General features: G+C 46.1%; 1 protein-coding gene across 1 annotated transcript in view; it reads right to left on the bottom strand.

The window, feature by feature from the left end:
• Positions 1–20,000, bottom strand: part of LOC116222777 (integrin alpha-1) — a 34,418-nt gene that overhangs the window by 13,891 nt on the left and 527 nt on the right. The window contains exons 2-3 of the mRNA XM_031577456.2: positions 4,314–4,434; positions 1,943–2,055 (exon numbers count right to left, since the gene is read on the bottom strand). Of these exons, the coding sequence (XP_031433316.1) occupies positions 1,943–2,055; positions 4,314–4,434 (234 nt within the window). The remainder of the gene's footprint in view (positions 1–1,942; positions 2,056–4,313; positions 4,435–20,000) is intronic.

The following is a 20,000-nucleotide window of genomic DNA, read 5'->3' as shown; positions in this document are numbered from 1 at the left end:
ATGTGTGGGTGGGTGTGTGGGTGTGTGTGTGTGTGTGAGTGGGTGTGTGGGTGTCTGGGTGTGTGTGTGTGTGTGTGGGTGTGTGGGTGTGTGTGCGTGTGTGGGTGTGTGCACATGTGCACACATGCACGTGTCTCTGTGTCTTAACACTTGTGCAACGGCATTCCGTGCGGCTTCACGGCAAATTGCTTTCAGACATTAACACTGAACTCAACAGCATCTTACTCCAGGGATAAATCCCTAATCAAGACAGTGGAGGGGTTTTCACTCAGCCGGAGTGCATGGTATGTGTGTGTGTGTGTGTGTGTGCATGGTGTGGTGCCTGTGTGTGTGTGTGTGTGTGTGTGTGGGGGTGTGTGTGTGGGTGTGTGTGTGTGTGTGTCTGTGTGTGTGTGTGTGTGGGTGTGTGTGTGTGTGTCTGTACGTGTGTGTGTGTGTGTGTGTGTGTGTGTGTGTGTGTGGGTGTGTATGTGTGTGTGTGTGTGTGTGTGTGTCTGTACATGTGTGTGTGTGTGTGTGTGTGTGTGTGTCTGTACGTGTGTGTGTGTGTATGTGTGTGTGTGTGTGTGTGTGTGTGTGTGTGTGTGTGTGTGTGTGTGTGTGTGTGTGTGTGTGTGTGTGTGTGTGTGTGTGTGTGTGTGTGTGTGTGTGTGTGTGTGTATGCATGGTGTTGTGCCTACCCCACCACACTACCCCCTCTACAACAGTCTTCCACTGAGAAACTAGGCGTCTCCTAAATCATGCGTGTGCTCGCTCGTCATTGTGATGTTGCTTTGAAAGATTGCATGCAGCCCACCCATAACTCATGACACATTCATGCCAGAATACTGCCATTGTTGAGCCCCAACAGTGTCGTGCTTTTAGGCTGATAATAAAGACATTGTGGGCCACTGCAGACTACTACACAGAGGCCAAGCTCCCCCATCATAGGATGACCCATTGGGTCACCCATTCATGAATCTAACACCTACGTCTGCGATCTGGAGAATGTCTTGCCAGTACACAAAGGCTTCTCAGAACACAACTATACACTGAAACAAAAAATTGTAATGCAACAACATGTCAGAGATTTCCCTTTTTTGTTGAGTTACAGATTATATCAGTTGGTATCATTTCATTAAGTACAGTTATTGCACTAGGGTTCCGTATGATTACGGCTATTCATATGAATCTGGGCACAGGCTTTGAGAGAGAAAATGCTGTAAGCTTTTCTGAGCGTGGAGAAAATTACAAAATCTTTACTCATAAGTTATAACACACGGAACCACAACTTTGACTCCATTTATATTTTTTGTTGAATGTACACTGTAGGCCTTAATGACTTAAAACATGATTGCTGACAGATAGTCGGATAAATCAAAACAGGCAAACAGGGGGAGCACACGTCACCAGGGCCAGTTTGGGCTATCAGGCTAATGATGATGGACAGTAATGATGCGGGGATGAAACACTGAAATCCTGTTTATTTATGCTCTTCCTGTCTTTCTGTTCCCAGTGTCCTGTTCAGGTCATCACTGACCACACAACATCCCTCCATTGAGCCTCAAGGCAAAGACTCTCAGTTACTCAACAGTGATGTTTGCATCCTGGCTTTGACAATGCTAATGTTGAATGTTAATGACAATGCTAATATTGAATGTTAATGACAATGCTAATATTGAACGTTAATGACAATGCTAATATTGAACGTTAATGACAATGCTAATGTTGAATGTTTATGACAATGTTAAATGTAAGTTTAATGTTAATGACAATGCTAATGTTGAATGTTAATGTTGAATGTTAAATGTAAGTTTAATGTGTATGGATCTGTGGCATAGATTGTCTTAACAGCTTAGATTTGTTAACAGTTCAGTCAAATGAAAACCTGATCTGTCTAACATACAGTGATAAAAGTTTAGCGTGGGACAGGAATAGAGAAAGCCAGAGAATGATTTCTCACCTGATATGCTGGTCATAACACACCCAGTATTCATGCCTTTGCGCACCCGACACTTGTAGACTTGTCCCGTCCTATTGGCTGGTTGGCCCCAAAGGGGGGAGCCAATCAGAACCCTGCAAAGGCACTGGGGTTAGCTTTGCCGAATGGGGACTGGAGTTTCAAGGGTTACAAGTTAAACACTTGTCCCAGACCACGGAAGCCTATTAGAGATTTATGGGAAAACAGAGGCAACAGCTGAAGAGCATTTAAATAAAGTGGGGCTGATTGTTGCTCTTGTTGTTGCCAGGCAGAGAGAGAGGAAAAACACACAAATGTGACTTTCCTGGATGGTGTATCATGGGAAAACGAACAAGGGGCAACAAGAAATAAGGGATACAGAACAAGGAATTTAAGGAATAAGGACACTAAATTTGAGTGGATTTGAAGTTTACATCCACTACAATACATGTAAGCACAATAAAATACATGTAAACACAATAAAATATATGTTGGCGCAGCATGTCTGTAAGCGAACAGTGAAAATGAAAATGAATGTATGAAACAATGTTACCTGTTTTCATCTGTACACACACCAATGGGGTTCCTGAGACCACAACTATCAGGATGGATATTTCTGTACTTCCTGTCCCATTCTCCTGCCGATTTTTTGATACGGCTCTAAGTCACGATACTATCCTAACCATCATGTAAACAAGCACAGGTCATTAACATTCCTCGCCTCAAATGGCCCCTGATGCGCTATGATGGAAATGTACTAGAACAGGCTCACATTTCTAGATATACTACAACAGGCTCACATTTCTTCAGCGGCTGCACGGGTTCCCTTTTGTGGAACCCACTATGTTCTAATCAATCATTATCATCTAAATGATCTGGCTATACAAGTACTATCAGGGAGTTAAGAGCTTTTTTCTGATAATGTACGTATCTTAATACATGTATTTATTCCTGCCCTAAGGTCGCGGGAACAGCAGTATAATGTCCGCTGGAGCTGGCCAGTGTGGATCAGTGTTTATTCAGTAATCCGTTTAAAGTGTGCTTCATGTTGTGTGAGGATGTCGTGTGAGGATGTTTTGGATGCTGGGGAAGCATTCACCACCCTTGCAATTCAAATTTAAAGTGTAATTGCAGCCCAAAGTATTTAAATGTGCCGTGCCGAATGGTTTTGGCCGGTGGGTGATCTGTAACTTGACACTGAAAAGTGAGATGGCCACTTGGGGCAATGAAAAGGTCATGTGTCTCAGCACCTTTTAACCTAAAGCATGTCAACAGCAGATCTCATACTGGTCTCATTAGTGAGCAGGAGCATATCTCATACTGGTTTCATTAGTGAGCAGGAGCAGGTGGTCATGGGGAGCTAAGGGTCTCCACATGGGTCCGCTGGGAGCATCTCTACATGGGCAAAGGGTGGTGGTCGTTACAACCACGTAAAAAACTTAAGCTCAACCAATTAAAGGAGAAGTCATGGTTGGTTGATTTTAGTCATGTCCTGGGAAGAGTGGGTGATTCTGCATCCGCGAATAGTAAATCTTGCTGGGTCAGTTGTGACCGACACTCTGTGAGGAGAGCACCGGTTTGGGTCAGTTGTGACCAAGTTTGGGTCAGATGTGAGTGAGTTTGGGTCAGATGTGACCGAGTTTGGGTCAGATGTGACCGAGTTTTGGTCAGTTGTGACTGACACTTTGTGAGGAGAGCACCAGTTTGGGGAATGTTGGTTTTAGACTCTCAAGCACAGTAAACACAGCCCAAAATACATTCATACATCCAAAATACTAGATGTGCATTATAATATAACTCTCACTGTATGAACCTGACCAACAATACATGATTATCACATGCCATAGAACGAGGCTCCTCCTAAGGGTCCACGCTCTTCATACTGTGCCTGCCATGTTGGCATTGGTATAGGGAAGGTGATCGTAATGCAAGAAGACAAGACGGAGACTGACCACTGACATGTTTTGAAATAAGTCGAAGGCTTTGTCCATAGACCTGGTTTTTGTTTTGCTGATATCTGATTGGATCCGTATGCAATGCTCGAGCACGGGGGATACTGACTCTCTCTCTCTCTCTCTCTGGGTCTCTCAGGGAGGTCTGGCTATGACATGATGTATTGCAGATGGCGTGGAGACTGACGCTACCTCAGACCATGAAATGTCAACTTCTGTTTAACCAGCACATGTTCGAGGGCAACTAAGGGGGGGCAAGAATAGGAATTAAACCAGGAACATTTGTGCGTTAACATCTGAGAACATGCCTCGGTGCAAGTGATACCATCTTCTCCAGAGCCCAGTTATTCTTCAAAAGTGAACCGAATGAACTGAAAAGTCAGCCGTTGAGACGCAGTTTTAACAGCATTCTCGATACTCACCACTTCCCCTCCTCGTTCTCGAACTGCTGCACGGTGTAGCCGAACAAGTCCTCAATCGGGCCATTGAACGCCAATCCGTTTTTTTCGTCCACGTTAAACGTCGTTAGCGTGGGCAGCAGCACTGTGACGGGGAGAGAGAAAAGAGACAGCTTGACGCCATGGAGCAGAGCGACCACCCCAAAACAGCCCAAGGACAGTCAGGAGGGAAAGGCATCATGGTACGACAAAGAGGGGGAAAAAAAACACACAGTTCAGACCAGCTCTGTCCCACACTGACGCTATTTCTGTCTTCATGCAATATTGACTGTGCTGGAATATTAGAATCATCATGTTTATTATTTGGAGTTTTTTTTGGTCAACAAACTCAAACTTTAAGTCAATACCCGGTCGAAGTCACCGAGTGCGACGGACGGGCTCTCTATTTTCTTTGGCGTTTTGATCTGCCAGAAGCGCTTCAACGGGACGCAGGGGACTGAGTGGAATATTTGGTTTCCAGTGAGGGCAGCAGAGGCGAATGGGCCAGAGGAATTTAGTAATGAAACGCTGAAGGGCCCCAGTGGGCCACTGTCCCCTCTGTCTTCACTGACTCCCTGCACAGAAAAGGGCTTCTTCTCCCACACGAACCTTGTACTCTCTCTTTCTCTCTCTCCCTCTCTCTCTCTCTTTCTCACTCTTTCTCTGTGTGTGTGTGTGTGTATGTGTGTGTGTGTGTGTGTGTGTATGTGTCTTTCTCTCTCTCCCACTCTCTCTCTTTCTCTCTCTTTCTCACTCTTTCTGTGTGTGTGTCTCTGTGTGTGTGTGTGTGTCTGTGTGTGTGTGTGTGTGTGTGTGTGTGTGTGTGTGTGTGTGTGTGTGTATGTATGTGTCTTTCTCTCTCTCCCTCTCTCTCTCTTTCTCACTCTTTCTGTGTGTGTGTCTCTGTGTGTGTGTGTGTGTGTGTGTGTATGTGTCTTTCTCTCTCTCCCACTCTCTCTCTTTCTCTCTCTTTCTCACTCTTTCTGTGTGTGTGTCTCTGTGTGTGTGTGTGTGTCTGTGTGTGTGTGTGTGTCTGTGTGTGTATGTATGTGTCTTTCTCTCTCTCCCTCTCTCTCTCTTTCTCACTCTTTCTGTGTGTGTGTGTCTGTGTGTGTGTGTGTCTCTGTGTGTGTGTGTATGTGTGTTTGTGTGTGTGCGTGTGTGTGTGTGTGTGTTTGTGTGTGTGTGTGTGTATGTGTATTTCTCTCTCTCTCATTAGAGAGCGACGATAAATATAGTCCCTTCAAAAATCGTCTCATTGTCCAGACTGGCACAAAGGGACCCTTTCACACGCGGCAGTTCTGTGGAATTCCTGCACTGTAATTTATTCGACTTCTGGATTTCAGAGACGGGGCAAAAATATTAACAAATTACACAGACGCTCCGCAGACGGATGTCAGAACAACGGAAGGCCACAGAGGAGATGAGAGAAGAGAGAGAGAGAGAGAGAGAGAGAGAGCGAGAGCGAGAGAGAGAGAGACACAGAGGGAGGGAGAAATGAGTTGTCTCCATTGACGAGCATCGCAGCTGAACATGGGATGAATTTACTCCAGCACTTGGGGACAGAGTACTTGAGCCAGTGCAGACATATGGATGCACCACTTCAGTTAAATATAGAGTATAGAGACACCAGGTGGTCAAGGAAATGACTTGGGATCTGGGGAATGATTTACAGTATGGAAGGCTTCCAGTAACAGATAACTCAGCGTCCAGCCACCACTCTCAGTGTCAACCGTTTACATGTACATTCAGTCAGTTTCTTCCAGAGCAACTTCCAAATGAGGTGCAGCACTCAAGCTCCAGTACGTTAGGAGACCCAGTGACAGCAAGCACCACAGGACCAGTCTTAGTCAACCTGACAACATGCTACAGAGAGCAGAGAGAGGAAGCACCACAGGACCAGTCCTCGTCAACCTGACAACGTGCTACAGAGAGCAGAGAGAGGAAGCAGATGTGCACTGGAAGTGGGAATGTCTGAAAGACATGTGTATGTGCGTGCAGGTGTGTGGGTGTGTGTGTGTGTGAGAGAGAAAGAGCGAGAGAGAGAGAGAGAATGAGAGATAGAGAGAGAGAAAGAGAGATAGAGAGAGATACAGTGAGATCTTTTATTAGCTCTCTTGTTTTATTAGTTACCATTCGGACACTCTACCACAAAAAATATCCTTGCCGAGATTCAACTTATTTAAGCAATTCAAATAAATGTAAATGTTATTTCACTGGCCAATCATGCAGTAAATCCACAAGTTAGCACAACAGTGGTCGACCTGATGGCTAGCCAGACAACCACTCCTTAGGAACACTGCCTACACTGTAAACAGACTGTAAACACTGTGAACAGATCAGCGCTACTGAATTCTAACTTCTGCTTGTCCACATCCAGGACAACTGACCACAGGTCAGCGCTGCAGAGCTCAATACAGTCACTCATTACGAGACATTACAGTACATTACATGACAAGAACGTGCTGGGCATTGGGTCCATGTTTTCTCTCAGAGCAACAGTTCTGTTTGGGGTAGGATTAGGAGGCTAGATAAACAGACAGAGTTTCCGCTGCGATCTGTGATGGGATTTAGGAAGAGAGACGCAGAGCCAGAGGCTTCAGGAGGGAGGGAGGGAGGGAGGGAGCGAGGGAGGGAGGTTGAGTTCCAGACCATTTAGACTCTTAGCCTCCCTGTCTGCAAAAACAGGAGCGGATTAATGGCATGTCCCATCCTGAACTGCATGTTAATATTGCTGTCTGTGGCGAGGACTTTAGGATGGACCTAAAGGGCACGTGGAGCTAGAGGGGAACACAGGGTGGATATGAGGAACTAGAGGGGAACACAGGGTGGATATGAGGCACTAGAGGGCTAGAGGGGAACACAGGGTGGATATGAGGAACTAGAGAGCTAGAGGGGAACACAGGGTGGATATGAGGAACTAGAGAGCTAGAGGGGAACACAGGGTGGATATGAGGAACTAGAGAGCTAGAGGGGAACACAGGGTGGATATGAGGAACTAGAGAGCTAGAGGGGAACACAGGGTGGATATGAGGAACTAGAGAGCTAGAGGGGAACACAGGGTGGATATGAGGAACTAGAGAGCTAGAGGGGAACACAGGGTGGATATGAGGAACTAGAGAGCTAGAGGGGAACACAGGGTGGATATGAGGAACTAGAGAGCTAGAGGGGAACACAGGGTGGATATGAGGAACTAGAGGGGAACACAGGGTGGATATGAGGAACTAGAGGGGAACACAGGGTGGATATGAGGAACTAGAGAGCTAGAGGTGAACACAGGGTGGATATGAGGCACTACGGAGCCAGGAAGTTGAGGTTCTGCTGTTATGGTGAAGGACATGGTTAAATATGAAGAACTTGAGAGCGTGGTAGTAGAGGTTCTGCTGTTATGGTGAAGGACGTGGTTAAATATGAAGAGCCAAGAGGTCCCAATGGGTACATAGAAATTATGAGACAGAGATCATAGAACATGAAGTTTTAAAATGTAAAAGTACCCTCTTTCAAACGAAATTCTCAGAAAAAGGGTCTAATGTTACACCTGTACTGTTTCACTCTATAGCCTGACTGTTGGCTGCTGTCTGATTGCGACATTAAAGCAACAGTTTGCAGCAATTTGCCACTTTTTTGGGGGGGGGTTTTTATAGACGACTAGTTTGGGTATCATCTTCAAATTCGTTTGGTGGTAAAGGATCATGTGAAGGACAGATTGTTCCCTCTAGTCCAACAGGCTATTCACTATGTAGTTCTGTGGTCCGGGACCAATCACCCTGCAAAGATGGGGGGAAAGCTTTCACAGCACCACCAAAACATCACCAAAAGTTAGCCTGTTAGTAAGCTTTTATCATTGAAAACTATGCTGTGGTTGGTGTTTACTGCTGCGGTTAGGGATTTGAAGGCTTTTGCACACATTTTAGGTAGCTAGCTCACTAGTTTTGCACAAAAGCTCCTTTATTCCGCCTTAAAAGTTCCACACAACAGACCCCCTTAGGTTCTTGTCTAGAGTTGCTGGCACGAGTGGCCTTCTCATCCACACAGTCTGAACTTAAAGAAAGCGATGGAAAGGAAATGAAGTGATACCTGTGCTGAATGTAAGTGTCTGGTGAAAAGCTCCGGCATCTGGACCCGTAAGAGAGAGAGACATTAAAGCTCTTAAGCCATCTTGCTCATGTACGGCTGTGCTAGTTCGTTTATTTTTGTATCTGATTTACAGTAATTACCACTGCTCATTACTCCTCGTGAGCAGGAACTGCGAAGTCATCAGATGAAACCCCAGCCAGGTAACCCTAGAGCCATCTCCCCTCAGACAAGATCAATTTCCTGGCTATTTGACCCTAATACGTCAGCGAGAGCGAGGGAAACAACTATTTCGCTAATTCAAAATGGCGCCTCGCCAAGGGAAGGCTTTTACATTGATCACAAGTGGAGATGATGTCCAGGCATGTTGCCCAGGGGATAACAAAAAGAAACACGTTCCACTCTCAGTTACCCGGCACTTTGGTAGTTTTGTAAGATGTGCTTCTTCGTGATGACACTACACAGAAGGAAAGTGTGTTAATAAAATTGCCCCAAAATTGCTCCATTTCTCAAATTGCCCTCTGGTCATTTTACACACTATTAGCCTCACCAGCTCACAAAAAGAGAGGGCACTTTCAAATAAGCTCTGGTGTGTAATGGGATACTCAATCACACCCACCTGCTCTTAAGCCTTTTGAGATGTGGCAGTACCTGTGGGTTCAAGGTGGGTTTATACTAATAATAGTCTATTCATGGCTGCACCACTATATGCGAGAGAACATAGTTGGTGTGAACGCTGTTTCAATGCCATTTGAACACCCTCCTTGAGACCAACCATTGGCCCCCTCCCAGGAGATACCAATGGCGGGCTAGAGGAAGGGAGACAATGGAAGTGAACAAATTCAATTCCGCCAAAATTCTACAGGGATCCAATGTAGCACAGGGAGATATGGCTAGTAGATGGTTAATACTTTCCATGTGAAACTAAATAGTTTGGTTTGAAGGGAATTATGATGACAAAGCAATGTTGCCCCATTTGACCACTTTTCTCTGAACTGAACACAACAGGCCACACAACTTTCTGAAGCACTGTTTGTACATGTTGTATGCTGATGGATGCTTTTCTTCTTCTGAATGTAACGGGGTGTTTGCAATCATTCATCCCTAGTGGTAAGAGTGAAATCAACAAGTTTCAAGTTCTATGAAGAGGTACTGAATTGGTTAAATCCAGCCAGATACGGAAACTGGGTGGACCAGAATAATGTAGCACATGATCCCAGTCCAGTCCACATCTGTCTTTCTGAGTTGCTGGAATTCAACCACGAGCAGAGATGGACCCCATTAACTCACATAAAAAAGGCCTTAAATCTGCTGAAGGCTCGTGTTGTGAGCTGTGCTGCCTCCGTGCACTAAAAGCTGACCCGAAATCAGTCAGTGTGGCACTTATAGGGCACAGTTTAGAAGTGGTCAGCAACAGTAGATGTTTGGCATCAGCAAACTGTTTGAACAAGATGGGGCGAAGGCTCTCTCTCTCTCTCATTCTTGTTCTATCTCTCCCTCTCTCTCTCTCTCCCTCTCTCTCATTCTTGTTCTATCTCTCCCTCTCTCTCTCTCTCCCTCTCTCTCTCTCCCTCTCTCTCTATCCCTCCCTCTCTCTCTGCATGCTCGTCCTCACAAACCCGGCATGACAAAGCAGCTCTCAGACTAATAAAGTTAAAGTCAGAGACAGAGTTCATTTTGTAAATGAGCTCTCGTTTAGCGTTCCCTCTCACCCTATTCCTCATTCCGTCTGCCTGGCCCACAAACAGCCCAGCTCCATCTTAAAGCTTTTACATGGTAGATCAAATGTCATCCTGGTGTTCTGATATATTCATTAAAATCACATTCAATGAATATTTTGAAAACAGACATACACACACACACACACACACACACACACAAGCAGAGAGGAACATTGCCATACCCAATTATACCAGTATAACTATATCTATCCGAAGGTCTGACGAAACTTACTGCTAATTCTTTCACTGCACGCATACCATGCAAACCATACTGCACGCATACCATGCAAAGCATACTGCACGCATACCATGCAAACTATAACATTTGTGTGTGACTGCCTGTGTGACAAACTGTATAGCTGTGTGCTGTGCTGCTGTATATGGTCTTACAAACTAAAGCTTTAAGGCCTTTTTAATCAAATCCTAAATTACTCTTGTTTTACTGTGTTAATTTAGTCACAGACTAGTTTGTTACCGTTGTGTACACATGAGCATCCTGTGTATGTATACCACAGCATGAGTAAGGTACACAGAGGGAGGGGGGACGGGGACGGGGAGGGTCATCAGTGCCTGTGTATCATATGAGCCGCTGCATATATTTCCGGAGACAGATGGGTTAATAACCTAATGCATAGGCCTTCCCAGCACAGCGCCCAGGAACATGAACACGAACATGGGCTGCCTTCCCAGCACAGCGCCCAGGAACATGCATATGAGCTGCCTCTCAGTCCCAGGGCTGCATTAGCCAGGATGTATGGAGGCGGCAGACGCCCCACTCTACATTAGGGAAGAGCAACAGCGGCCGCCACGGCCCCAGAGAACCCGGGGGAAGAGGAACCCCCCTACACTATCCCCCCCCGACCACCACCACCACCACCACCACCACCGAGACCTTCCATCCCAGGGCCTGCCTGCCGTGGAGTCCAGTCGCCGTGGTGTCCAGTTCCAGATCGTCCAGCTCTCCAGATGTACTCCCTGGCGTCCCTGGCTTTTATTGGCCATGAAAAAAGGAATCACAGATCCGCCCCCTGAATGACATAATACTCCCTGCTGATTGTCAAGGCTTTTATCCCAGACCCCCCCCCCCCCCCCCCCCCCCCCAACCTCTCCTGCCCCCACCACCCACACACACACATACATACACACACCCTACCCACACACACACACATACATACACACACCCTACCCACACACACACATACATACACACACCCTACCCACACACACACATACATACACACACCCTACCCACACACACACATACATACACACACCCTACCCACACACACACACATACATACACACACCCTACCCACACACACACATACATACATACACACACCCTACCCACCCACACACCAGCAAAGAGGATCTCCACTGTGATCACGTTCAAGGCAGTCACCCGCCCCACGCCCTGAAGCTCAAAGATATGCTGAGCAGAGTAACATTCACTGCTTAGGATGAAAGCCTCTGCTTAGATAAATAACCTTCGCCGTCACCTCATGTCACACTTCACCTAGTGGGGTGGGCAGATGACAGGCAGCAGACAGTGCTTCATCAAACATTTCCCAGGGTGACCAAAAATACACACAGCAACACCCAGGTCAGGCCACTTCCTGTATCTCGCACATTGATCAGAGGAGTAAAAAATAATCCGTGGGAGTTATCTGCAAGAGAGAGATTCCCAGCCCTGCACAGTACAGCTGTTTTTATTGTATAGGCCAATATACAGAGACACGCTCCAGTGACTATCCAAACTACTCCTTTGTCTAAGAATCGTAAATCTCTTCAGTGCAGAGGAAAAAATAACCATCTGTATGGGCAGGGCAACATGCGCAAGGAGCCCATGTAATAAACATGTTATAGACATCTTTAAGCCTCTATAACAGCCCATCTCTGTATAAAACATATATATCTGCTCTGATTGGCGATCCAGGCTCTTCTTGCTTTGTCCAGTTTTACACAGCAAAATGCAGCCGTGGAGTATTGCATGAGGAATTTTCCAGAAAAAAAAAGAAATCCAAACCACATTCCCATTCTAAGGCAAAGGGAACGCCGCGTCCAGGATTGGCTCTCGCATGGAGAGGGAAGTCAAATACCTCCAGGGGACGCTGGCTAACGGGACACATGTGATTGTTCCGCCCTGGAAGTCCAGTTTCCCACTGGTAGCAGATCCAGATCCCTTCTCCGGATATCAGCCAAATACTTCCTACAGCTGGAGGGGACGGGGGGTTGGGGAGGGCGGGGGGGGGGGAGTAACTAATCAACAAGAGCCCGAATTCTCACAATTTGCGGCAATGTGTGAATTTAGTTTTGCTTCAGGTGCAGCGATTAACGCACCACGTCACTGCCGGTATTTATATGGTGTGCGAACCTGGATCACAACCACACGACACGACGTGATGCGTTCCATCAAGGCACTTGGTTAATGGCTGAATACGATTTACAGTAATACTGTGGTTGCATCCCTCAATTCAATTCCGTTTACAATTTCAAGTGTGCAAAAAACTGCAATGCAAGTAGAAAAAAAAAAACTACAAGGAGGGGAAATAAGAAACAGCACGAGCAAAACTCATTCACAAGTCCAGCACAACAAACACTGAAACATGTGTGGAGAATCCTTCCCTGTGAGAGCTGGTATGAACCCTGTGTGTTGGGGCGAGGGAGGCCCTGTGTGTTGGGGTGGGGGAGGCCCTGTGGTTCCAGCCACTCTCCTAATGTGATATAGATGGTGCCCCTGGCCGGCTGCATATTTACCCAGTTTGATGAATGACCAGAGGATGTTCTGAGGGGTCTGGATAGAGAGAAGGGACTGGGGAGGGGAACGAGAGAGAGAGAGAGAGAGAGAGAGAGAGAGAGAGAGAGAGACAGAGAGAGAGAGAGAGCGAGGGAGAGACAGAGAGAGAGAGAGAGAGAGAGAGAGAGAGAGAGGGAAAGAGGGAAAGAAAAGATGGATGAACAGGAAGAAGAGGAGGAGGAGAGACAGAGGTCTGGTCCACAGATGATGCCAGTTTGTTCAGCTTTACTCAAAACCCTCTGTACCAGACCAGCTGCTTAACATTTAGTGGCCGGCATTCTGCGCTGACGGACTAACACGTTTGTGTGTATGTGAGTAAGTCAGTGTGCATAAGTGTGCTTGTGCGTATGTATGAGTGTGTGTGTGTGTGCATTGGTGTGTATGTCTCTGTGCAACAGTGTGAAAGCAAGTATACTTGTCGGTTGAGCAAATCTACTTGTAAAAATAACCCAGAAGAGAGTCATTACTCAGCATCACCTTCTTCTGCAGCATGAGTATTAAACTCCCTCTCATCTCGTCTCTCCTCTCTTCTGCTCACCTTATCTCTCTCCTCCTCTCCCCTGCTCCCCTCTCCTCTCCTCTCCTCTCCTCTCCTCTCCTCTCCTCTCCTCTCCTCTCTCTTCTCCTAATCTCCCTTTCAGACAGGCGAGGCGAGGCGGTGGCCTCTGTGCTCAGCCTCGGGGCCGGAGGCTTGTTGTGCTAAAGAAGAGATAATGTAATATTCTCTGCTCCTCCTCCCTCTTCCACCCCCCCCCCCCCCCCCCCCCCCCCCATCTCACTGATGCCCTTGCACGCTGGTGAGTCACATGACGGAAAAAACAGCTCCTCTAAGAGCCAACCATCCTCCTTCATACTCCTTCAGCCACCCACCCCCTCCACCCCCACCCACACCCACACTTCCTTTCTCTCTCGCCACACAAACACACACACACACACACACACACACACACACACACACACACACACACACACACACACACACACACACACACACACACACACCACCACCAACCGCTTTTTCAGTCTTCCACCACTGCCTCGCTACCGGCTGTAATTCTCTGAAGTAAAACTCCAGGCCCCATATGGTTGCTATTTTGGGAGGATCTGGTCAAAAACCCAGAGCCAGTGGAGGGTCACTGGAGCACTGTCCCACACGCACACACACACACACACACACACACACACACACACACACACACACACACACACACACACGCACACTGTGTTCTCCCATTCTGATTTCATGCATCTATACTTGCATAAGGGAGAGTGGGGGATGGGGGGGGGGAGAAGTCTGCCCTGGGAACAGTGAGGTCACAGGGTCGCGACCTTGAGGCCATGACTTGAGTGGGATTTTAATGTGGCGTCACACCCGCTCTGCCCCCCCCCCCCCCCCCCCAGCGTCTCAACTTGTTATTTAAACATTTTATGGGAGAGCTGGGTTTCTTTTGCCCTATTACCTTTCATTAGTCAGACTTCAGGTTGTTGCACGCTTCATTGACGGAGGTCTCGAAAGGAGACTTCCGGGAGGTCTTCGTTTGGGATTAGAAGGCCTTAGAGGGCTGTTTAAATAAATGGGCTTTAATGGCACAGTTTTGTTTTGCATGTTTTTTACAGTGCAACCTCATCACTTCAAAGAAGCACTGCAATCTAAGGCTTCTGCAAAACTCTTTTAGCTTTCCTGCAACAGTTTATTTTCGAGACCGAAGTCACACCTTTAGCGGTCGGGTAAAGGTGTGACTTCCTGAGAAGCATTTTCCGAATGACGACACTCTTTTCTGTCTCATCTCCAAGAGTAGCTGTGACGTTTTGTGTAAGCTCATAGGGCATAGGGCAGGTTTGCTCTAGTCTTTAGTGGCTAAAGTACAAGTAAGTGAAAGGTTTCCATAGAACTCCTTGCACATTCTGGTGATGATGGAAACCATCATGCTATATTCCTAAAAAATATATATTTCATAAGGGAAGAAAAACCACATAAGATCTAACCCTGCCCATAAGTGAATCCTTCCAAGATGGACTGCCTGTGCAGTGAAAGAATGCTTGTCTTGGTCTCCAACTACGAGGGGAGACAGTTCACAACAAGGTCTTGGGGCATCTGGCAAAGACTCAGGGTTTACAGCCGCGGAGGGATCCTCCGTGCCAGTGAGGTGGGAGACGCTGGGGCCGCGGTGTTCCTCTTTGCTCACTCCAGTTACTTCTCCGGCCCTTAAGAGCTCCACAGGGGCCATCTTTTTTTCTCAGCTCCACTCCCAGCCGTGCAAGAACGCAGAACGCAGATCGCAGATCGCAGAACGCAGGATGTGGCGCACGGACCCTCCTGTGAGGCAAACCGCCACCAAACGTTTTCCGTTTTGGTTTCACTCCTTTTCTCTAGTCTCTCACCACTGAGAGACCACACCTTGGCAACTGACAAAAAAATCTCAAATGAAAAAAAACTCTCATCTTCTGTGATGATCGAGTTACTCCAACTCCAGCCTCCATTTCCGGCAACACGAGCTGCCTGCCTTGTTGTCATAGTTCACTTCATCAAGCGTATATCAAATTCTGATTGATATGCAGTATGTATATTTAATTAGCCATGATAAGTTTGCAGTCATAAATCTGGCTGGAGAGGCGTGCTGGGAGGGGAATCGATGCAGCGAGTGATTGAAACGCCATCGTCCAGCGAGGCCTGTATATCATACACAGGGGAGCGTACACTTGAAAGACTAACACGCCGCTCTCTCTCCGTGAATCCCCATGAGCAGCCAATGAATGTACCCTTTAGGAGCATATGCTCACAGCATTTCATATGTGAGGCACACGGCGAAGGAACGCGTTCTTATCAGTGGTGCCAGGACACCGCCAGCTGTCTGACATACGATGAAAGGGGGAGAGATCTTACTCCTCCTCACACAACCCTCCGGACCCCTTTCTGGGTTATCTGTGCATAATTGGCATTTCTGTGTCAGACAACATGTTTCTGTCTGACTATCAGTGTCCACAGCATGACAAAGCTGGGTGCCCATGATGTGTGGATCTGTTCACACACACACTTTGTCATTTGTTCATGATTTTCGGATATTCAAATAGTCATTCAATTATACAAAATCAAACAGTTTATGCAACTATCATCTTATTTTGGTGGTACACTGACTCGTAATATGAAGACTGGCGTCTGTGCCACTGCCACAGGATGCCTGGTGTGTCTGGTATTGCACTATGTAACTTTGGGGTACAGGGCGCGAGACCTCTTGCAAGAAACTACGTAATGCTTTATGGCCCCACCTCACGCAAAACAATAACTAGACTCATGCGCTAGCTATGAGAAGAAGCTAGCACAGTATTCTCTGAATGAACAGAGTTGACAAAGAAACTGACAGAGGAAGCAAGGAAGAGAAACAGAGAGCGTAGCCGAGCAAGAGACCAAAAAAGAGTCAGTCTCGGACTGGCCTTTACTCGTTGGCGAGAGCTAAAAGTTACAAAAGGATGCAAGTCAGATGCCAAGCTGGCCTTCTTTCTGTTGGACTAGTCAGTAATAACGTATTAGCCGTCTTGCTGTGTCTTGTGTTGCCCTTGCTTGATGTTTGGCTGTGCTAGTTTTTCCATCATAAACGTCCCTGCCAATGTTATTTATGACAGAATGTACAAAGGCTGTCACCTTTTTTGTTTTTCCAAAGTCATCGACCTGTCCTGCCTCAGGCTAGTATCCAAATAAATTCATCTCATGTAAAAAAGTGTGCAAGCATATTGTTACATTTATGCAGCAGTTTGCCCCATAGTATAAAAGAAGCTGTTCAGGTGTGACCTGCTAAATATTGCTAAGCATCATCGACTAGTAGGCTATGTCTAAAACACGAGACTTCACAAGTATGGTGTGTGCGTTCAGGGGGTGGAGGGTGTCGAATAGTAGTCGAGTAGTTCCCAGTGATCATCGAAAAGTATTTTTGCTTGAAATTTGCCCATCCCTAATTTGTTCTTTAAAACTTTAATAGAAAGGTTCTTTCTGCATTCCTGTAAAAAAAAATTGTTCCAGCCAGAAGCTTTTCCACAGGTGATGGCCAAAGACAATTCAAGTGGATTTAACAAAGAGCCATATAACTGAGAGTCCATCTGACGGTTCTCTGACAGAGAAAATGTGAAGAGCTCTCAGGGTTGTTATATTCTACTTGTTACACGGTGTGTGGTTATACAGTAGCAATGCACTGAATTCATACGTATGTCTATCAGTCATCGACAGCTCAAACATAATATAGATACGATCTCAAAAGCACATCATATTTAAGGACGAACAGCTAAATAAGAAAAACAATAAGGAACATGTCAAAGGATATAGTAATCAGGGCCGACAGGTGGTGTGGGGGTGGTATGAAAACCCTCCCAGTACAAATAACACTTTAACACTGATACACTGATAAGGAAATCACCTTCAATAACATACATACACAGCCAGGAATGTGTGTTTCCATGTGTATGTGCCATATGTTGCCATGTGTATGCAAACAATTGGAGCATGTGTGTGTGTCTGTGTGTATCGTGTGTGTGTGTGTGTATGTGAGGGCAGGGGCGGAGATCCCATTTCATTGTAGGGGGGGACAATACATGGTCACATTTCAGAGTGTAATTCCGGGGGGGGGGGACATGAAAAATTGCTTTCACGAGAGCTAGCATAAACTGCTAAATACCGAATTCTCTTATCGCATTTACAAACAGAAATTCTAAGTCATTTTAGAATGATCTAAACAGCATTAAATGTACTAACACGAAATATCTATTCACAGACAAATAATGTCCAAAGTTCAAAATAACTTGATGCTCAAAATAAGTTATAAAACAGCTCGACAGGGAATCGAACTAGCAACCTTTTGATTAAAAAATGACTTCTCTACCTACTGCGCCAATGTCACTCCATATTGCAATACCAGCATAGTTCATGGACCGCAGAAAAAGATGACATTCATTTAACTTCAGATAATTTAACAAATCTGGAGAGGCACTGAGATGTAGACCTACGTTTATTAACTAGCATGAACCTGCCCCTGACAGGACAGTGTCCTAGACTGTCTAGCTAGCTATCTTAACTGTGTTAATTACCGGCATGCGTGTGTTATCGGCAAACGTTCACGTTGTCATGCCAATCCATTAATAAACTTATGTATACTTGTGCATATCGATTGGAACTTCGTAAATGGAGTTTAGAAAAAAACGTTTTCTTTACATGTTCTTACTGCGTTCGAGAATGAGGTAAATCTCTTTACAAATCGTGTAACATAGCAGCAGCGACAGGGGACAGAGTAGGAAACAGTCTGACAATCTGACCGTGTAGGCTACTGGGCTGATTAACTGGAGCTGCCGGTAGCCCTGCCCGTTGGAAACAGCATGTGAACCAAACCACTTTGAGGAATAGGGGGAACATGATTTTTCAACACTTAAAAAACACATTGTTTTACATCTATAATTAGAACCGCTTGTGTCGTCGTATTTTTTATTTATTTTTTAAATAAAAAAAAAAAAAAGAAATAAAATGTCAATGATTGTTGGGGGGGACAACTTTATGGTAGGGGGGGACTCGTTCCCCCCGTCCCCCCCGGGATCTCCGCCTATGTGTGAGGGTATGTGTGCATGTGGATGGGCATGTATGTGCGTGTGTGTCTGTGTGTGCATACATGCAGGCTTGCTTGGGTTTTCCAAGCGCCCATATTAAGTTGACTTGTCCCACACACGTTTGATTGAAACCAGATGCCAGACTCTCAGGTCCCAAACCAAAAACACCTGCGCTCCCATCTCCGTTAGGAGTTTACGCAGCTTAAACGCGGCCACTACAATAACCGCATCTGGGACGGAAGGGGGGGGGAGTGCTCTCATAGCACAACAGCGCAATTCAAACGGCTGCAGTCTACTCACAGGACAGCACCCGCTGACTTCTACACAGCAAGTTCAGCAAGGCAGGGGAGGCCACATTCAAAACAAATTAGCACGGTTAACAGGTTACTCTACTTAAAATAAGTGAAAAAAAGAAAAAAAGTCAATTATTGTTTAAGTGTGCGCTCTGGGTCTAATATGGGGGGGGGGGGGTAGCCTTGGTAAAGGGTGGAGCTGCTTTGGGGAGGTTCCTGGAGGGGGTGTAGGGGGATGGGGGGGGGGGATAAGCCGAGGCTAATTGAACTGGGCTGGGACCTCGACGTGAGGTGATTGCCTGCTAATACTCTCCGCTATCTCCAGCTGCATCTTTAACTCAATTCTCTAATGAGCGTCACGAGCCCCTATCACATGTGTGTCCAGGAATCTGAGATAGGGAGGGAAGGGTCGAGAGAGAGAGATGAGAGAGAGAGAGAGAGATGAGATGAGAGAGAGAGATGAGAGTACGTAGACGTTTGACTTTTTTTAGAAACAGAGAGGGTCTGTTCGCCGTTTTTGAACTCGGATTAGTGAGAGGAGATTTATCCAGCATAAGCACATGGCAAACTGTAAGTCACCCCTGTTGCCAGATCACTGTACAATTACGCACATCTTCCAGATAAGTCAATATAGGCTATCTGTCAATATTAAACGTTCAACTCATTTTGAAACTAACGAAAAGGTTCCCTACACAATGTTTGCAGTGTCTTTCCACAATGCCCGAGGCAAGTTCCCGAGGTAAGAAGTTCAACAGGACTCATCCGACAGGCAAATACTATTTTCTCCTCTGAATAAATGTGACTGTAAAACAGTCTTAACCCCACAGATACACAGAACTGTGAGCGAAAGACAAGCAAAAGGGCACCAGCTAGTGCACACAGAGCGACGGTGCCCCGGCCATCCATAGCTTGATCACAGCCGTCAGGACCTCTACGAGAACAAACAGATATTTCTGTCAGACCGTTCTCAAGCTGTAAAAGTACCTTTGCTGCCATTCTAAACAACTCATTTTACAAATGTGCCGTCGTTTGAGAGGTATAGATGAGAAGATATCCCTTGGTATATCAACTTCTTTTAAGATTTGCATCTTGACAGCAGTCACGAACCGCTAAGTAATAAGAACATCCTAGCTACATTTTAATTATATACTTGTTACTAATGTTACTTCATAAAACCTTGAACACGACAACTAGAAATAACTAT

The sequence above is a fragment of the Clupea harengus genome, chromosome 12, assembly GCF_900700415.2.
Source record: "Clupea harengus chromosome 12, Ch_v2.0.2, whole genome shotgun sequence".
NCBI classification, from domain to species: domain Eukaryota; kingdom Metazoa; phylum Chordata; class Actinopteri; order Clupeiformes; family Clupeidae; genus Clupea; species Clupea harengus.
The sequence above is the reverse complement of the archived record's forward strand: the minus strand, read 5'-3'. Positions and strand labels throughout refer to the sequence as shown.